Below are 21,810 nucleotides of genomic sequence, written 5' to 3' on the forward strand. Positions count from 1 at the left end.
AAATTCATCAGAGTTAATTTTGCATGTGGTGGGGCATGAACCGGGAACCCTTAACTTTATTAACACTTTTGACTATATAGTTTCAGTATTCTTTGATAAACAAGTTTTTAAAATAAAATCAGGTGCTAGGATTAAACATTCCATTTTGCTTATTTCAATAAAATTTAATGCAAAAAAGACCCATTTCAAAAAATCATGGATATTGAGTAAATATGATAAATAAGTAATCACTTTAACACGCCTTGATTTCCCACAATTAGAGGTCGAATTAATTTTGATAATTTTCCCTATACTGTTTCTAAACGACAAATAAATGTACTTTTTATTATAAACACCTAAATATCATGTCCAAAAAAATTGGATTTGTATTTGTCTAATGTTTACAAGTATACAGCCTATATAACAGGGAAGTAAAACAATTTTCCTGCTAACTTTTTAATAAATATATAAAAGATTTGTTTCTGTCTGTGTCTAAGTGTGGTTAAATTTAAGCGTTATGGGTTTATATGTTAAGCAAAACAATTTGCCTACAACATTTAAAACATAAATGTTGATAGAGATAGTTATTTATGTAAAAGCTGGGTGCCTGAAAATTGTAAATGCCTGTGTCTTTACGTTGAGAATACTAATGTGAATTTTCCAGCTTACTGCTCACTCAAGACACATAGACATAACAGGGGTGAAGGGCAAATATTAAAAAAAAAACTTATGACCTTTTTAGCATAATTTTAAATATGCAATTTTATGATGTGAATAATTTTCAAAAAAATCGAATTTAATTTAGCAAAATTACAGTAAACATAGAATATAAAGACTTATATGAACATTTCTTTGTTTGGATAATTTTTCAAAATTAAAGATGAACAATCATCAGTAAGCCATTTACTTGAAACTGTCAATTTATCTTAAAATCCTCAAGAAAACTAGGGCACAATCCCACCAACCCTTTATTTAGAAATGCCTTACCGTTAAGATTCCCTTTATGCCTTGTCTTTTTATTTCCTGCTATTAATGCACACGCACTCACACACATAAATGAAACACATCTCTTAACACTCAGACATAAAAAATACATGTATACACTTTACCTATATAGGAAAAAGAGTTTTAAATAGGTAATAGAAAATAATTAATTTTTCAATAAATAAAATGAAATAAGTAAAATACTATAAGCCCTAAATAAATGTTTCATTTGTATGTTAAATCTATAATAATAATCTGTGTGATGTTGCCCATCGTTTTCGTTTTTAAAAACGAAGCTTTTCTATAATTAGGGTCGGTCCGTACGTCCGTAACGGTTAGCTCTTTTTGTTAAGAATTGTCCTTTCGATTTTAAACTTTACATGGCGATTCATGTAGTAGTTAGTCACGATTTAGAAAGCGTAGCAACTTTATAATTGTTACCAGAATATCCGTACGTTCATTTTAAACATGTTGATTTTTAACTTTTTAACAACACATTTTTATGTATTATAATTATCCGATTGATCCGATTGTTGAAATACTGATTTCTAGGACAACAATGTACAATGTTATAAGAGAATCATCTCTATAATCAAGTGCTAAAAATGTAAGTATGTCCTAAAACATTATCCTGCATGAAATCAGTTTACATACAATTTTGTTTCGAATTTTATGCATTTGTATTTTAATTATTAAGTTCTGACACTCTATAAGTGTTAATGTTCGTTTGTCCTAACATTTCAAAGCTTCGCTTTTATGGATGTTGTCATCCTTGTTTTATTAAATTTTGGTGGTGTTTGCTAAGCTGTTAGGTACAATTTAGAAATCATAGCAACTCTATAATCTATTTTTAAGCATACCATTTAACGGCATATTTGTATCAAATTTAAGATATCTCTTTAAAATTTCTGTCTTAGTCGATGTTTGTTTGTTCGATATTATTTAATTTTATGGATATTGTCGTCCTTTTTATATTATCATAGACGTATACCTATACAGTATACAGACACACACACACTGTAAAGAGAGTTGCTAGTATATATCTAGAAACTGTAATGGTAATAGAAATACATTTCATATCCGTATCCAATTTCTAGCAATGGTTATTGTCATACCAAATTCTTACACCCTCCCTCCCTCTCCTATCTTTAATAGAAATTGTGTAACCAGGGATCTAAATGGACAAGAACATGGACAATAAATTGATTTTTATCCAATTGATAAACAAAATTACCCCTTCTTTAGTTTAAACTGGTTGAAAAGTTTGAACACTAGTTAGGAAACAACCTATCAAAAAAAGGTTGAATATGAAAACTTTAGGTATTAATGTTATTTAGAGTTTAATCCACTCCCTCCGCTTACTGGGATTGGCAAAAAATTATTAAATCATTCTTTATCAACATTTCTCATTTGAAATTCTAACTTTAATTATAATAAATTCACTGACATAATTGAAAAATTGAACATTCGTGAAATTTTTTTAAAATTCACAATGATTGTCCCTATATTTTACGTTTATTTTCCCCCAAAAAACATTTTATTTACTTTTATTGTAAAAAGAGTAATGTTATGTAACACCAGCTAGAGTATAAAAGGTTTTATAACAAGGATGACAACAGGGATTCTACGCTTATAAGATTATACCCAATCGTATCAAATATCACCAGTACACAAACCATGATAGTATAACAATTAAAAGTAATTGTAGAAAAATCTATATTTGGATTTCAGATTATACCTAAATTTTACAAGAATCATTAAGCAAAGTTTAAAACAGACAGGAAATTTTTTACATACACAACTCATTGATCAGAACCATCGTTGGCGGACTTTCGGACAGAGAGGCCTCAATCCAAAATCATTTAATGGATATTATTCAATTAGTTTTGTTGTCAGTCTGTATTTAATAATCATATTTTTTAGTTCTCATATGAAAGAACAAAGAGAAATAAAATGCAAAAAAATCAAATAAAGTCACGAAACCTTCAATATTAAAATTAATTCTATTAAAGTATGACCAACAGACGGGGAAAAAGCGCATAGATGAGATACGCATATGTCATACGAAAAATAACAGCCGTAAAATTTCCCTTATAGCGTTACGTCCTGAATTATAGAGTAGCTTTGCTACTAAAAATATCTAATGGTACCTATTCATTTAATATTTATTCTACCTGATACCAATTCTGATATATGTATTTGTGACAAAAGTATTGTACAAGGAAAACAATTGAGAATACGGCCTAGTTTCCGGCACGTTAATTGAGAATACGGCCTAGTTTCCGGCCTGTTAATTGAGAATACGGCCTAGTTTCCGGTCTGTTAATTGAGAATACGGCCTAGTTTCCGGCACGTTAATTGAGAATACGGCCTAGTTTCCGGTCTGTTAATGTATTAGTGATTTGCCTCACAATGCCGGTTGACCATTAAATCCCCCATATATATGTGATAGTTTTTTATGTACCTGATGAAGAAAGGGGTTCCTAACCCTGTGAGATCTTGCAGTGCCCTAACCCTGCGGAGCTACCCAGTCATTACCCAATGTAGAATAACCTTACTACGGCCTCGTCATTCTTAATTTTAAAGATTTTTTATTAAAGTGGTTTGGTTTTTTGCTTGACTAGGCACTAAGTGAAACCGTCATGTATTAGATACCAGAGGCGGTGCTCTAGCCTTTAGAAGAGTTGGTGGGGATTAAAAAAAGCCCCAAAAATCTTAGAATTGTGTTTAAAAACTACTCAACGTTCAATTGATAAATATCACCTTTATATAAAGAATAGCTCCTGTTGATTGTGGAATATTAAGAAGAAAGGTTACATTTTAAATCTTCAATTAATTCTGTGCAACTAAATGAATCTTTTTAATAATATGCAGTTAGACTACGACAAAACGTTTGACAATCGAATGTTAATTTAGTTTTTATAATTTTTTATATGAAATGGTTTATATATCTATTTATTTACTATCTATCTATGAATTTCAGCTTCATTAGCAGCATGCTTACATAATATTTGTTGAAGCCAAGATTGTTCATAAAAATCTATCTGTCTATCTATCTACTTATTTTCTATCCATCTATCTATCTATTTCACCATCTATAGCAGAATGCTTACATAATATTTGTTAAAGCCAAGATTGTCATAAAAATCTATCTGTCTATCTATCTACTTATTTTCTATCCATCTATCTATCTATTTTACCACCAAAACCAACATGCTTACATAATATTTGTTGAAGCCAAGATTGTCATAAAAATCCATATAACAAAAATGCAGCTATTTCTCAATACAAAGAACCAAAACTAGAATGAATACTTCCCAAATTTACGTAATACATATTGTTTCATAAAGTGTTGTCCGTGGATATGTAAATGAAAACTATTGTTTTTATCACTTTACATTATGGTGCTAAATATAACTTAGTTATAAATTACATATAAATTAAAGTGCCTTTCTAGCCATGAAACATATTTTAGTTTACATCAGAAAATTAACGGTTTCCCTCAAAGTGTCTAGTCAAGTAAAGAACCCACCCCCCACCTCCTTATTTTGAAATAAATAAATAGATTTTTAATAGTCCCCCCTTATTTTTAATCATTTTAAAAATAAATTTTCAGTGCGCAACATGTACTTTGAGGAAAAGCACCAGATCATCTAATATTGCTGTCTATTTAGAATTGAGATAAGGAGGAGCTTTGATTTTAAAGCAACAGAATTCTGAATTCACTTGACCATTATAAGCGGTTCCTAACGCTCATCCCTTGCATTGCAAAATAATTGAGTTATTACCTAAGCTTATCTTAATTTGTGCTGTGATAATAATTTTATGATTGATTTCAGAAACAGCATTTCATTTTTTGTGCATTTTGCCCAGGTTCAATAAGTCGATTCAATGTCGAAGGACACTCATCATTTCGGGAGCGATGGTTCTCTATAATTTATTGCCGGTGGTTTGTGTATTTCTCAGGGGGAATTACTTTTTTTAACTAAGCTATATAACTAAAGCTTGACTACATGTCCATCTGTTATTTATCCTTATATGAAAAAGTCTCTCCGTCATGCAACGATTCTTATAGGTCTGGGAAGGTTGGCAACGATTTCACCCTCTTATGAGAAATCGCCATTAGATCGCCAAGGAATTTTATAAAAAAAAAAAATTATCTTAAAAGCTAAAAATGAAAGTTGAGGCTAAAATATCCATCCCTTCCTTATCTCAAATGCCCCTGTATGACTCTAGGGGATGCATAACTGCTAATGATAAATCAAATAATGATTTTTAGTTTTGTGTTTATGCAGATTTATTTTACTACTTTACAACAACTTGATGTTTCTATTAAAAAATATATATTCTTTGTTATCGCTTCGCTTACTTTCATATTTCTTGTATTTTTACAATAGAAATAGAAGAGTAGAAGAATATTCTGAACCCTTTTTTCGTCAAATCTAAGAGAGAACATTCCTAGCAGACAAAAGTATTGTTTACTTTCGACTCAAGCTGATGTGGATTCTTAAAAAATGATAGAAACGCTATTCGATAGTGAGGCAAAATTATTTTTGTGAATAATCATCCAAAAGCACATTAAAAATCTACAAAAATTAAACAAAATCATATGTTAATAACCCTCTTAAGATTTTATTTCATTTTTGTAAATTTTTTTATTCGATTTTGGAGGATTTTTCACAAAAATAATTTTGCCTCACCAGCGAGTTGCCAGCCTAACTTTTTTTTTAAGAATCCAACTTTGTTTCAAGCTTTCAAATTGTAAACGAAATTTTTGGGCAATTAATTCTGATTCCGCAAAGCTTTCTACTAAGAAAATATACTGTTAACAGCTGTCTTTTATGTATGTATGAAATGAAAAAAAACATGCCTTCGTAGGAAAATGTGTACATAATTTCAACCAATGAGATCCAATGTAAATTCCGATGCGATTCTCCTATTGGCTCAATCAGACATTCCCTCTCTTTCTTAGTACCTTTATTATTTTTACCAATAATAAAATTCATACATTTTGTTACAGCCCTCTTTTCTTTTAAACTTGCATTTCTCAAACTTATCATTACTTTTCATTGTTGAATAATACAAACTTAACATTTTTCCTTCCAAATATAGCATGATATAATCATGTAATTTTAAAACAATCCATCATCCCCTTGAACAAAATCAAAATTTGACAGTGTTTTTCAATTAAAATGTCGGCGGTTTTGCTCAAAGTCTCCTAGCGTGCAACATAGTCAATCACAGAAACTCCTACCCCCCCTCTCTCTCGTTAAATATAGTTCCAACACCGACATTTAAAGTAGAGAGAATGCCTTGGCCCAAACCTGGTGCAACTCATTACCATAAAATCCAAGGGTAGTTTGTCTACAATAGTTGGGGTTTTAGTGAATAGGACCTTCTATAATTAAGTTCTGGATATGTGTTATTATCAACTGTTTCCAGAGGTATGTGAAAAAGTAGGTGTACGATTCCAAATGCATAATTAAAGTTTTATTTTATCTTACTAGCAAAGCTGCTCTATAACTATATCCAAATATTACTTGATGATATGCCTAGGGTTAGGAAGGGTAGAACTGTACAGAGAACAATGCAAATCTTGGTCTGCAGTGTGTGTTGCTTCTCATGTTCAGCTGAAATATAAATATAATTAGGAAGGGTAGAACTGTACAGAGAACAATACATATCTTGGTCTGCAGTGTGTGTTGCTTCTCATGTTCAGCTGAAATATAGATATAGTTAGGAAGGGTAGAACTGTACAGAGAACAATACAAATCTTGGTCTGCAGTGTGTGTTGCTTCTCATGTTCAGCTGAAATAATATATATAGTTAGGAAGGGTAGAACTGTACAGGGAACAATACAAATCTTGGTCTGCAGTGTGTGTTGCTTCTCATGTTCAGCTGAAATATAAATATAATTAGGAAGAGTAGAACTGTACTAAGAACAGGAAGGGTAGAACTGTACTAAGAACAGGAAGGGTAGAACTGTACTAAGAACAGGAAGGGTAGAACTGTACTAAGAACAGGAAGGGTAGAACTGTACTAAGAACAGAAAGGGTAGAACTGTACAGAGAACAATACAAATCTTGGTCTGCAGTGTGTGTTGCTTCTCATGTTCAGCTGAAATATAGATATAATTAGGAAGGGTAGAACTGTACAGGGAACAATACAAATCTTGGTCTGCAGTGTGTGTTGCTTCTCATATTCAGCTGAAATATAAATAGTTATTTCTCTGGTTATTTCTCCATCTCGGTTTGTCGGTTACAGAGATCCTTTATTACACACGCTGTACATACAGACACACATTTTATATAAGGATATATCGTAATTCATTAACAGTTTTCTGCGGATAGTAAATATGTTTTTAATATGTAATACTAACTGCTAAGCCCCTAGATGCCTCTCGGGGCAATTGAGGGAATGGTGGTATTTTTTTTGAGTTATTCCTTTCAAGGAGGGTACAGGTAATCTTCCTTGAAATAGTTATAAACCTTTCCTAAATTTAAGAGAAAATTTACTGTTCGCATAATCCTATATTACAACACACAGACAGACAAACATATTGTTACTTTATTTAGATTTATTGTTGAAATAATATATTTCTATCTATATTCTTTCATTGCAGTATTATAGGTATTATCTATACAGACTGACTATTCTAATGCATAATGACTCAGGAAGGGAGGTTACATTGGGTAGTTTCCTACACCAGTCCCCAAAGTTTTATCATAACGTTTTCTTATTCGATGGGTTAACAACTTTGTTGACTTTATCAAATTTTGGTTGGTCCATTAAGTTGAGTGTCCGGTCCACACATTTCAACCACTAATTGTAATACAGAAGCGGTGATTTTGTGTAGCATCAATGGCTCTATACATTGTCTTATCCCTTTAAATCCCTGATAATGACTAGACTGTTATTGTTTTTACATTATTGGAATTTGATAATTATTATGATTGTTTATAATAAGTATGTATTGTATAATTACTTTTTTTGAAATAGTCACAAAATATGAGATTAAAATATTGGGCAAGTAAGATTTTTTGAATTTCTTAAGTCACTTTTAATTCTTTATCTTATGGAATAATTTTTCTAAAATAACACCATTAAGATTAAAAAAGATTATAATAAACAAAATAGTTATTCTTTGACAAACTTTTTAAAAAGTATCTTAAAAAACCTACAGACCGACCACAATTATAGGAAAGCTTTGTTTTTAAAAAGCCTTTTTTATTACAATCTAAATTGTTATATTTATGAGTGTAATCTACTTGATATGCATACTGTCACTCTTGTTTTTATTTTTATGCATAAAATAAAGTGAAAATAGAGCAAGGACCAGAATAAAATTAACAATATATCCTTCTCTCGCTTTTTTCATCTTTTTGTTTGTTATTACATGTTGTTTAATTTTTTTATTTTTCAAGATTTTTATCATATTACAGTTAGGAGGGTGAAATCATTTTTATAAAATCAGAAATATAATCTATTATTACGGGTTTGTCACTATAAAATATGATTTTTGTAATGTACCATTCCACTTTCAATAGAGACGAAACTGGAATGGTACATTCTTGTTTACATATCAGCGTTTTTATAAACATTGATTTCCTTTTTTAAACCGACATAATAGTAATGGTATATACCAGATACTATTTCAATTTTACATTATTTTTTTTTAATTATACATAATATTTTATGCATTTTTACGATTAACATAATTTAAGAATAGTATGTATGATTTCAATTATTTTGATGTTAAAAGAGTAAACAATCTTTGAAAAAAATATCGAATTTTATATATAAATGTAATTTTATGAATAAATATTTCTCATTCGGTGCATTAAAGACATTGGATGGAACAAACTAGCTGTGTCAACACTTTTTTACCAATGATTTTAACCTTTAAAAGGTATGGATTTGTTTAAAATCATTTAACTCTCTATCACTTTTTCATCTTACATAGTCTATAAGTATACAGTGCTCTCTCTCTCTCTTTCAACTTTAGTTTAAAAACAAAAAGTGCTATCTTTTACTTAGCTCCAAAGCACATAGTGCTCTCTCTTACTCATTCAACTTACTTAGTTCCAACACATAGTGTATTCTCTCACTCCCTCGACTGACTTGTTTAGCTCAAAAGCACATAGTGTTTTCTCTCTCACTCTTTCTGTAAGTTACATAAAGATGAAATTTCATATCTCCCTAAAGAAATAAACAAGTGCCACTTAGAATGCTAATAATCCTGCAATACATAGCACAACTTTTTTTGTAGCAAACCTACTCTTCAGTTTTAAATGTATGTCTGTCCGGCTGACAGTTTTTCAATTATCTTGGCTGCTATTTAAGATATAGTTATAATAAGATAACATTTTGTTGTCCTAATTAAGCTTTTTTTGAAAATTCTGCTCACCATAAGCATATATGATGTTTGCCTGTCACTCTGACTTTAAAGCCCTAGAGAGCATTTCAATTTAAAAAATGGGGTATTTAAATAGATGGCTGATATGTTTGTGGAAATTTTTCTACCTAATGAACATCTACTCTCAATAAATTTTGGTCTGCTGGTCTATCAAATTTACAGGAAGATTTTGTGTGAATATTCATGTGATCATGTGGTAGACTGACGGTCTGTCGCCGGACACTTTTCCGCCAGTGGGACTTATCAGAATTCGCGCCCCAAACAGGGACTCGCAACCGCTCACCCTGTTAGAATCACTAAGCATCTACATGACATTATAATGTCCATAAAAAGTTAAATTAGCGGTGTGAAAGGTCATCTTAGATTTTTAAGAAATAACATTTATCTATCAATGGTTGTTAGACAATATTTTTAGATTTTAAATACCATTTATTTTGAAATAGACAATTTATTCTAAAAGTATTTTATTCAAATGCAAGAGAATAGTGTTTGTACTAATAAAAAAAGATTTAAGATTCTTCTATAAATTATGGGTCGGATAATAGAGTTTTAGTAGACAACTTTTTAAATTTTATTATTAAGAAAAGTTATAGTATATAGCTACTTTATAACTAGGGTGAAAACTTACTTCAGCAAGTAAATATGAATGTTTGTCGGTTTAGGCAAATTTTTGTCAACTGGTTTATTGTTAAACATTAACAAATATAGGTATAATTTGAAGATTAAAATAACTATACGTAGACTGAAAATCTTATAATTTTTACTAAAATTATTTAAAAAAACAACAATATTTATTTAACATTAGTGTCTGAGGCTTAATCGACCCCTTTCTGACTAGTATACGTACCACAGAATTGCAGGATTGGGTTGTGCCGTATGCACAAACATGAACATAGAATGTTAAAGAAAATATAATATACTTTTTCTCTAACTGCCTAATGAGCACAAAATTAGAAAAGTAGGGGGGGGGGGGGCTAGTTATTACTTATTCATGCCTAAGTCCTAATTGGACCCAAACCATACAGGACTTTACTGTATCCAATATAACATAACCTATCCTAAGGTAAAATACAAACAAACAAAAAATACGCCACAATACTATTTCTAATTATCTAAAAACAAGGGGGGAGGGTACAGTAGACATTTAATGGTACTAATGTTTCTAAAATTACTTTGGAAAGGTTATTATTTTTGCATTATTTTCAAATTCTATATCAGGTTTCTGTCCTTAAACACGACCAAATCCCGTGGTCCTGTAATACATACTATTACTAGTGTTTTATGTGTTTCAAGCTATTATTCCAACTTTAATTTCTTTTATAAGCACTTACAATAAAGACAAAATTCAAATAAACTTCAACACTTAAAGTTTAACACTATTATAAAGTTCATTCTCTTTCTAAAAATTTAAATTGAGCTTTAATTATCTCGGTAAATAATTCCAAACTATGCTTAACCCCTTGAGGGGGTACCCAGTACACAACATAACCTTACCTGTCCAAACAAACAAAGGAAAAACTACACCCCTTTGTTTCAATTTATGTAAAAAATAGGGAGGTATCATTTGTCAGTAAGCAATGTACTTCGTATGAAAGCACTTTACATATCACAGTTTAGGACATTCATTGCTTAAGACTAACAATGAATTGAAAAAAAGGGATTTATCAAATACTTTTACAAAAGTTAAAAGAACTTTTCTTAGATATTAATAACAAATAAATTATTTTATAATAATATCTGAAAAATGATTGACATATTAATCGACCTCCTAAAATTATGAATTTGTTTTGTTGGGTAGAAGAAAGGATGAGATTAATATGAGAGTATTCATCTACCTTTTTGGAAAGATAACCCATATTCTGACCACCGAAATTTCCAACCCATTTTTAAAAATTTTGAAAACTTAGATAAGCATAAAAAATTAAGTTTTTTTTTCTCTCAAAATGTACATTTTTAAACATTGTTTCAGATATAATGTGAGGCAAACGGCCACATGCATTTTTACTAGGCAAAATAGTTTTTCTTTCTCTTAATTTTTTTTGTCGTGTAATGCCAAAAATGAAAAAAAAAGAAATATTTTCATTGGCTGTGAAAATGTAAAAATATCATTTTCTCACAATGTTATGTTTACAACTTGAACAATGTAAAATCTTTTTATTTAGTATATTCTTAAAAGCGAAGATTTTCTACAATTAGGATAAGTCCAAACATCACATTTGAATGTCTCTTACGGACGTTCGGATGGGTCTTTAATGGGTAGCTACCCGACGAAAAAAACTTGATCTTTAAAGCCAAATTCTTACAACTTCCTTAGTATAAAGATTTTGGCTAAAGAGTATCTCCAGGGATCTTAAGAGATAATACAATTCAAATTCCCAATCATGATAAACAAAATTACTTCATGTGTTGAATTAAAAATATTGGTAAAAAAGTTTAAACACTACTGAACCTTCACATTTGAAAAAAGTAGCCAAAGCTTTTAAGCCAATGAATGAGAAAAACTTTGGATACCATTGTAATTGACAGTTTGATATCCCAATCCTTCTTGGGAAAAGAAGATAGATTTATCTTCCATAGTCCTATCCCTGTAACTCCTGAGTAGAGCTGATATATTTATCTTTCCTCTAAATCTGTGAAAACGAGGAAAGAAAAAGATAATTTTGAGAGTACGCGCTAATAAAGATTTTCATATACATATATATTTTTTATTTTCCTTGTAAGACATCGAAAAAGAACGCAAACTTTTTGCCGAAAATAAGCTTAAAATTTTGTTTCTAGGCTAAGTAATTTAAATCCTAAATTCTATCATGAGCAATGGAAAACTTTCAAATTTTCATATACTTAAAATGTCATTTTGAAATGCCTATAAATTTTTTTGTTATTGAAGCTAAAGGCTTCAAATTTTAGGAACTGGGTCTACTTGTTCAGTCTTTCAGCAGTTAGAACGGCGTATTACTTGCAGGGGTGCTTTAATAAAAAAGTCATATAATAACATAATTTTTACGAATTTATTTTAGACTAGTGTGATTCTATGAAAACATTTTGTCAAAAAGATTGAAAACCAACATGTTCTGGTAATGATTATAGAGTCACTAACCTTTAAAAAATTAATTTAACTGTAACAAATATCATTATGTCAAGTCTAAAAAATATCAAACAATTCTAACATGCCTAAATAAACTATGAAGTCTAAACGTTAAGGATTACGGAATCCAATTTTAGAAAAGTTAAGCGTTTTAAAACATAGTTTGTTTAAAAATGTTTGGTTTAAGTAATTGGAATTTGATTATAAATTGAATTAATGCACCTAGACAAGGTCAATCACAAAATATTTAGGTATATTAAATATTAATGCATTTATTACAGTTATTACAAATAAACAAAGACAATGTTGTCCCTAAGAAGCGAAGCAAAGCAACATAGAAACTATAAAACACTATATGGAAAAGGCAAAGCTAGTCAGAATAATTTTTTTCAAAATTAATTGCAATGGTTAAACAGGTTTTTGAGGTTTAACTTTTTGAAAACGACAAAATATGTTTCTTATACTAAATATCAAATGATGATCACCAGATGCTAAGTACGCATCTGCTAGTGAATTGTAGAGCATATAGATGGTATTTGCTAAAAAATTAGGAATTAATGTAAATTTGACTTAAGAAAAACAGTTGATATTTATTATATGGGTGCTTTTTCTTTCATTCATAGCCTTCAATATTGGCATGGGATCAAGGAGATATTTAGTTTATCCTCAAGTTATGTATTCCTAAATCAGTGAAAAGTTAAGCATCAAAATTCTGTTGACTTATCCCAAGATTGGTAAAGTTAAACCCGGAGGGTCACTAAAGGATCCAATTCTAGGATAAAAGGATAACAATCAAACTTTTATTTGGCCTTAGAAAGAAAAATTAGAACAATGTATTTTTGTTGGTGGCTACCATGATATCATTGTTAATTAATCGTTAACTGACCCATGCAAATGTTTCTTTCTACTTATGCAGTTGAAATTTGTTGGCTCATATAAAATATGCTAAACTCATATTTCAAAAATTATTAGAACTTATGGTCAAAGGTTACCTTTTCAAAGTAATTGGATACTAAGTGCCAGTCCTAACAACTTTTTAAATATCTTTTGTTCCTCTAGGATAAGCAATGCCATTTAGTCTTGGGCTTGACAGAAGTTGAAATTGTAAGGTGACTTTTAATAGATGCATAAAGTCACCAAGAAAGAGAAAAATTATAAAGAAAAGAAAGAGAAAGAAAAACTTAGCTTAATTGAGAGAGCAAGAGAGAGAGAGAGAGAGAGAAAGAGAAAAAGAGAGAGAGAGAGAGAGAGAGAGAGAGAGAGAGAGAGAGAGAGAGAGAGAGAGAGAGAGAGAGAGAGAGAGAGAGAGAGAGAGAGAGAGAGAGAGAGAGAGAGAGAGAGAGAGAGAGAGAGAGAGAGAGAGAGAGAGAGAGAGATTGAGTTCGATAGATACATTTGGACCTAAAAAAAACTAAAAACTAGTTGTAATAATCTGTAATCTCATAATTTTAATATCCGCGGAATGCTTTATAAATTACGATTCGATAAATAACTATTCAAGGACCTCCAATGATGTCGGACTGACAATCGAAAGAGTGGACAGACAAACCTAACCAAAGTAGCTGCTTTTTTAGCAAGTTGGTCTTTTAATTAAATGAAAAAAAATCCACTCACCTCTTTCGATTGGATGGCCTTTTGGATAGACTTTGCTGTTACATGATGTTCTGCTAGCAAATTTTTTATTTATACAACTTTTTTTAACAGCATTCCTCGCAGATTTAGGAACATACATTTTAATAATACATGATTTCAAGTTTTGAATGTTTTACCTTTATATTAACATTTGTACCTTTTTTGCCCCTATTTTTTTTCTTCATGTACTTATTAGTTAACATAGTATTATAGCAATATAAAAAGACGTATTATTAACTTTTGAACATAATATATCATGAAAAAGTTGTGTCTAAAAATGTTATGTGGTAAATGTCACAGCAGCTATTTAGTCTAAGTAATTTTGTTATTTTGTTACGGTAATGAAATTTATTTATTGAAATTAATAAGTCAATAGCACCTAAAAAAGCTGACTATATGTTTAAAAAGTAATAAAAAATTCTTAGCAAAAAGTATTGTTTCATGTAACATCGACAAATTCTAATTATCAGTTCAATTAAAGTAACAGAATCATAAATTTTTTTATTTAACAGCAAACCTTATCAAAAACATATTCTTAGAACCCTGTTAGAACCGGCCTTAAGTTAACATGAGTTTGATTTTTTGTGGGGGAAATACAAGTAAATTGCTTAAAACTGTATATTCTACAGGGATAAAGGGGACATTGAATTGTATTTTAGTTTTATTCATTGACTCAAAAATACTTTTATTAAATATTCATTGTTAGGTTTTAGATTTCAATCTACAAAATGAGTATTTTGTTTAATTGTATCATTGTATCAATGCATTTCAATTTATCATCCATTGTATTACCCATAAAGTTACACGATGATTTTCGATAGTGTTTAGAAAATGAAAAAAATATTCGGGTATAGTCCCTTTCGTAACATCGCACCTTATGTGGCGATTCTTCGTATTTTTCACAGTAGCTTTTCTCCTATTTCTAGCCCCTGCGGGGGGCTCTAACCCTGCGGGGCCAATTACCTAACCCTGTGGGGCAATCACCTAACCCAATATAACCTAAAATAACCTGTAAAAAGCCATTTTACAAATACAACGAATCGCCCCTTATGTGGCGATGTCACGAAAGGGACTATTCCCAAATATTCTTTTAGTAGAAGCTAGATTAAAATGGGTATTTCCAGAATTGGACCATGGACGATTAATTGATATACACCATAATTAGAATAAACAAAATTACACCATTTATAGATTAAAATAATTGGTGAAAATGTTAGGAAACTGCTGGTTTTACAACCCCAACAAAATTTAATGAAGTCACTAAAATTTTTAAGACAACGAAATAAGCGACCATGTTTATGAATCTTTGGGGGACGTATATAATTTACAATATAATAATCCCTCCCTCCCTGCAACATTACAGTATTTTAGTAATAAATTATGTTTTTCTTTACTTTTCTTCAAGTAATAACCAGCAACAAAAAGACATTCCCCCTCCCCTCCCCCTCAGTTATTTAATGCTTACAATTATGCAAAATTACCAAAAAATAAACAGCTTTATTTTAGAATAGTTTATCTATTTTTTTTGTGCGCATATCATTTACAATAACTTAATTTTAATTTTTTGGCTAGATTTAAATTGTTCCTTAGAACTCAGTAACATTTGAATAAGGTAAAGAAAGCTTATTTAGGATATGCACTCATAAATAGTCTAAAAATATCTAAAGACAAATAAAACTTCACAAAAGTATTACACAATTGGTCTATAGTTTTTAAGAACGAAAAACCTTACTATTGTATAGAGTCTATATGAAGCTTTGAGTAAAGAAGAACCTAATCGGTCCAGTCGTTAGCAAGATCTTAGTGGATAGACAGAAAGACAGTTAGACAGACACGTTCTTACCTCGTTAAATAACAAAAAAAGTCTGTCTCTGTGAAAGATATTTAAAGATTTTTTTTTGTACAAATAAAATTCCTTTTTTGTTTTTCTTCAATTCTTGCAGATAAAGTTGGGATCTCCTCTCCACCCTCCTAAAAATAAGAAATTGTTAGTAAACTATTAACAACTAATTAAGAATGCAATACCCGAATTAAAACTATTTTGCCTCTAACTTTCCTGCTATTAACAACTAAAAAAGTTCTTCTAATTATAGAATTTTAATTGCTTTGGCTGAAAACATCATGTTAAAATATATCTTTAAAACAAGTAAAAATGATGTATTTATTGTCCTCCAAGAAAGTTAAAACATATATCTTTGCCTGTAGAAAAGCTTACGGCAAAATTGTTTTTCTTCGAGTGCTGCATCGCTAATCCCCAATATCAGACAAAAGTGTTTTGGCACTAAATGTTTTTATCCCATTTTTAAGGAGGGGGCAGGGGGAGAATTTAACCCTCAGGAAAAATATTCACGCAGGAATAATTTTTTCTTCTCTTGTATAATTAACTGAAAAAAACCCCGAAAATTTCATTTAATGGGCTTTAAAAATATAAACTTTAAAAAATAAAGAAAATCAATGACAGAACACTTCTGATCAGATGATTAATTTATCATTTTATAAACTAGAATTACAAAGCTTTAGGATTACGATTGTGCGAAGTTCTTGAGTCTTTTGAAAGATTGTATTTCGTAAGATGATAATGTTTTTTTTTAGTAGCAAAGCTATTCTATGATTCTCTTTGTCTTTTCAATCTGTCATTTCATCCGTAACACTGTGGAGGATGTTATTGAAGATAGACGGCAGAAATTTTTGGTGAAGATGAGCATCAATGAGTATCAAGTGTATAGTTTACTTTGTCCGTCAGTCTGTCGGTCATGCATAAAACGACATAAGAAATATTATTTATTATAAATTCATGGAGGTTTCATGATTTCTATGAACTACTGCATATTTATCAACTGAACATCTCTATAATTCATTTTGTCTGTTTGTCCTTCCATAATTTTTATTGCTTTTCTACTTATGGATGTTGTCATCCTTGTTTCGTTCTAAATTTCATATTCTAAGGTATTAAAATTGTATCAACAACTTGAGCCTACAGTCATGAGTGAAACATTTTATTTTATCAACAATTAATGTAAAAGGGAAATTGGTCTGTATTTACATTGGTTCCTAATCATGTTTCCTAGAATCATTCGTTGGCTTAAAAACGTATAATTGATTAATTTGTATAAAACAAGCAGTAAGGTCAAATAAATATTTATAATTTAGTGTAAAATATGATAAATGACAGTTAAGAACAGTAATCACAAATATATTCATAATTTCAAATTGAAAATTGAACAATTAATAAGTAAACATTAATCATCCGCATCGTATTATAGACAGTTTTTCGCGGATATTAAAATAAAAATTATAAGATTAAAACAAGTTTTGTAAAACCTGAGGGACCAAGGCTCGGGTAAATCAAACTGTCATTAATTTTATGTACTTTAATAGTTGTGAAAAATTGTCTGTAATACCATGTTTATGCATGATTTTTTAGTATGGTTAAGAACATGTTTGGAATCGGTTTGGAAATTAAATGTCAAGCAGTGCAAATTGACAAACGTCAGTTGTAGGGCTTTTTTAAAACATATTTCTAATAAAAATTAAGTAAAAATATTTAAATACGCATAAATATACTTAGACATAAGTCTGAACAAATAATATTAGGTTTACATAAATATACCAGCAGAGGTGTGCCTTCACGTACGCAAATATTTCACTCTGTAAAAATATTTAAAACCAGAGGAGGGAGTTGATAATGAACTTTAAATTATGATCTCTTCAAAGGAACTAAAAACTTTGGGTACTTTTAAAAAATCTTGATTTGCTGTGTCCAAACATTTCAACCTAAAAATCTAATTAAGAAAGGAGTAATTTTGTTTGTCATCATTAGAGACGTATATCAATTTATCCTCCTTTGTCTTATCCCTTAAGATCCTAGTTTATTGCACACACAAGCAAGCCTGCTAAGATTATTCATTTGTTACTTTATTGAAACAATTACTAACGCAACATACAATATTTCAAGGGTTCAATCACTACCGCACGTTTATCACAACAATATATATTAAAAAGGCACAAACTGGCAATTCTTAACCTATCATCCTAAAGAAAATACTTTCCTGTATTTGAACTAAAAAGGATTGGATTTGTGTCATGACGTTAGAGTGATAGTACGAGGTAATTTCAGAGATTTTAATTTTATAAGACAATGAAAAAAATATACACTACACATCCCAAATGATGATAAACAAAATTCCTAATTTTGTAGATTAGTATTATTGGTTGCAAATGATGGACACTACTCGGTTGCAAGCAACCAATCAAAATTCAATAAAAGTACCCAAATTTTATGATCCAGCGAGTAAGATAAGGTATTGATAAAACTTTTGGTACCAGGGTAATTTACAGTCCAGTGTCCCCTTCCTCCCTCGGTATTTGGTAGACAAGTATATGTGAAATATGTGTAAGTGAAGAGACACTGTATACAATATTTCATGATATATTTTCTATGTTTTATATTGCGGCAGATTAAAGTAGAAATTCTGACGGCTTCTGCTCAGGGTCGGGGATAGGCAACCCCAAGAAATATCTCTATTTTAACATCAGTCGAATAAATAATGGTTTCTTCCTTTTTTTTGTAAAAGCAACTGTTTTTTTGAATGGCGGAAAGTATATAATAAAAGTTTTTATTTAAGGAAATATCTTGTTATAATAAAAATAATACAAAATATTTTACAAATGGTTTTTAGTTGATTTGTTTTATATAAGCATACTCTAAATTCCACCAATGAAGACCTAACTTGACTAAAATTATTATATTCGTTAAAAATAACTCATCATTTATAATTATAAAATAGTTTTTTACGAAAATTGTATAACGGCTTGCAAAAATAACATATCAACATTTGTATTGAGAAAGCAAAAAAATGTAAAGAAAGAGTGTTTTGCAAATTCAAGGGTCAATGAAGACTAAGGCAGGTAATTATCTGAAAAAGACTTTAAAATTGGATGTATATAATTATTTCTTCAGTATAAATATTCCCGTTCCTACAAACACACAATTCTTAGCTATACAGTATACATACAAGAAATAATATTAAGTTCACATACTAATCATAAAGCTCTTTAGTAGCGAAGCTGCTATATAAGTCTGGTATAAGAATTTTCTGGACATACATACAATAAATACTATTAAATTTTCATACCAATTATAAAGCTCTTTAGTAGCGAAGCTGCTATATAAGTCTGGTATAAGAATTTTCTGGACATACATACAATAAATACTATTAAATTTTCATACCAATTATAAAGCTCTTTAGTAGCGAAGCTGCTATATACGTCTAGTATAATATATACAATAGATAATACAAGCATTTAGTGGATCTATATTTCAGGGAATAGGTAAGGGCAGAAAAATAGCTTCCGTCTTATGGAGAACTTAATAGTTTCACTATTCGAAATCCTAAGCTACAGACAAACACCTTAAAACTTTATATGAAGAATTAAGTTTACATACCAATTATAAAGCATTTTAGTTGTATATCTGCTATATAATTCTTGTACATTAGTTATTTATAGAAACTGTATCTTTCTATGGTATATGAAATTAAGAAAGAAAAATAAAAAAAGTCAATTATATCCATAAGTATCACTATAATAACAAGCTTAAAATCAATGAAAATTAATAGTAAAGTCAATTTATACAGGCATTATCAATCAAAACATGATATATTCCGTCAACTCGTTGCATTTGTAAGATTTGATGGTTATAGTTTTTTTTTTGAAAATATCTAAAGTTAAAAAGAGGTTATTCTGGGAGGGATGGTACATTAGACTGTAAAGTATACTCGTTTTATAAACATATTCTGAAAAAATCTTTGGGTACTTTTATTAAATCGTAATTGGTTGGTTTAAAGTAGCTGTGTACAAACTTTTCAACCAAAATGGTTATAATTTACAGAAAATTAATTTAATACATGTATATTTTAGTGGATGTAAATCAATATATCATCAGGAGTTGCAATACTACCAAAAACATTATCATAATGGATTAGACATTGGAAGATAAATTGATATAATAAAAGTACCCAAAGTTTTTGAACAAACGAATAAGTTATCGTGGTTGACAAACTTTGGGTACCAGTTTAGTTTACAGGCCAATGTCCACTCCCTCCCTGTAAAAACGTGAATTTGATTTTACCATAAAAAAAAAGTCAAAGCTGTGCCAATAAAATATTTAATAATGCATTTTTATTTGATTGCGAAGCTTTTCTAAATCAAGGACGTATAAATTTAGGCATTTCAATGAAGCTCCTTTAACATAATAAGAAAGTCTTTGCCTCCGTTTTAAACATATTGATTGTTTAACATTTTTGTAAAAAAAATAACATGGTACAATTATCCTGTTATATTTTTTAAAAATGAGTATGTCTAGAACAATTATACCCGATGTTGAAAACGTCGCCTCTTTTCATATATATAACATTACAAGGAAGGTGCGTCTTTACATTTTAGTATAATTGGATCAATTTAAGACAGATAATAAAAATTTTATATTTTTATAAATGTTTTTGTCAGTTTTTCTGAATTTCTTGATGCTAAGCTCCACTTAGATGTATGTTTAAATCCTTGTTTGAATGCAAAAGTACAAAAGATTTTACAATATTTCTAACATGACCTTTGGATAAAAACAAAAATTCTATAAAACCAATTTTGTGTTTTCTGCGTGCTGTTTCAATTTTTAAAAAATGAATAGCTAATGAAAATTGGCCTAAACCTGACAATATCTTATACGATGCGTTTAATAAAGTTACTATCTTGGATAAATACTAAAAGGTAAATTTAGTAAGATAGGATTGTTTATTTAAAAAATAGAAATAATACTTTAGTTTTTAAAGTTAAAATCGATTCTAAAACTAAATATTTTTTTTATTAAAGCAAAATTTAGTTAAACTGTGTGAAGTGTATCAATTTGAAGTAAAAATTGTAAATTCTTGTGGAAAATTTTGCAACCCAACTGTGTGCCCGCTCACTGGAGACTAGGGAGGTAGGCTTGTCATGGCATTCCGCCGAAATAGATATATTTTTTTCCAAATTTAAAGCAACGAGTATGTTATTGTTCCATAAAAATTTTATATTAATGCATAAGAATTAATATATTTTGGTTTATTTACCTTTATCTTATGTAGCGCAAACACTTTATAACTTGTTTGGCTTTTTATTAGCGGATTTTCAGGAATCGAATAATAGATATTTTTTATCCAAACCACTAATGGACATAATTGTCCTTGTTACATAAAATTCTGTGTCAGCCTATGACAATAGAATATGATTATACAAGGTTCTCTCCTTTCCTTTTACAACATCAGCTCATGTATAATATATTTTGTATAAAAGTGTAAAATTATGAATAAATCTTCATGAAAATTTGTGTATGTATATTGTATGTCAGGGATCTTAAGGGATATGACATTTGATAATATATTGTTAAACATTACCAATGCAATGGTGAAAAATAAATTTACCACTTATGTAGAATAAATCTATTGGTGGGCGAAATAATTCGAAACCAAACAATCAAAATTATGGTTGGGCCGGATATGCGGTCTGTCCGGTTATCCGGCCGAATATCCAGCCATTTTCTATATATTAAAACTATCCGGTTACATGATATCCGGCTGATTTCCGGTAATTTGCCGGATATCGAACGTTAGCCAGATATCCGGCCGGAACCGGATATCCGGCATTATAAATAAGCCGGATATCCGGTAACCGGTATCCGGCC

The 21,810-nt window shown here is 29.9% G+C and overlaps 1 protein-coding gene across 1 annotated transcript in view; it reads right to left on the reverse strand.

The window, feature by feature from the left end:
* LOC145312568 (uncharacterized) overlaps window positions 1-21,810 on the reverse strand; it is a 49,098-nt gene that overhangs the window by 20,954 nt on the left and 6,334 nt on the right. Inside the window, exons 5-7 of the mRNA XM_080151824.1 lie at window positions 16,012-16,067; window positions 14,079-14,128; window positions 6,516-6,593 (exon numbers count right to left, since the gene is read on the reverse strand). Coding sequence (XP_080007950.1) covers window positions 6,516-6,593; window positions 14,079-14,128; window positions 16,012-16,067 — 184 coding nt within the window. The remainder of the gene's footprint in view (window positions 1-6,515; window positions 6,594-14,078; window positions 14,129-16,011; window positions 16,068-21,810) is intronic.

The sequence above is a fragment of the Acartia tonsa genome, chromosome 2 (genome assembly GCF_053477335.1).
Source record: "Acartia tonsa isolate MP-2025a chromosome 2, ASM5347733v1, whole genome shotgun sequence".
In the NCBI taxonomy this organism is placed as follows: domain Eukaryota; kingdom Metazoa; phylum Arthropoda; class Copepoda; order Calanoida; family Acartiidae; genus Acartia; species Acartia tonsa.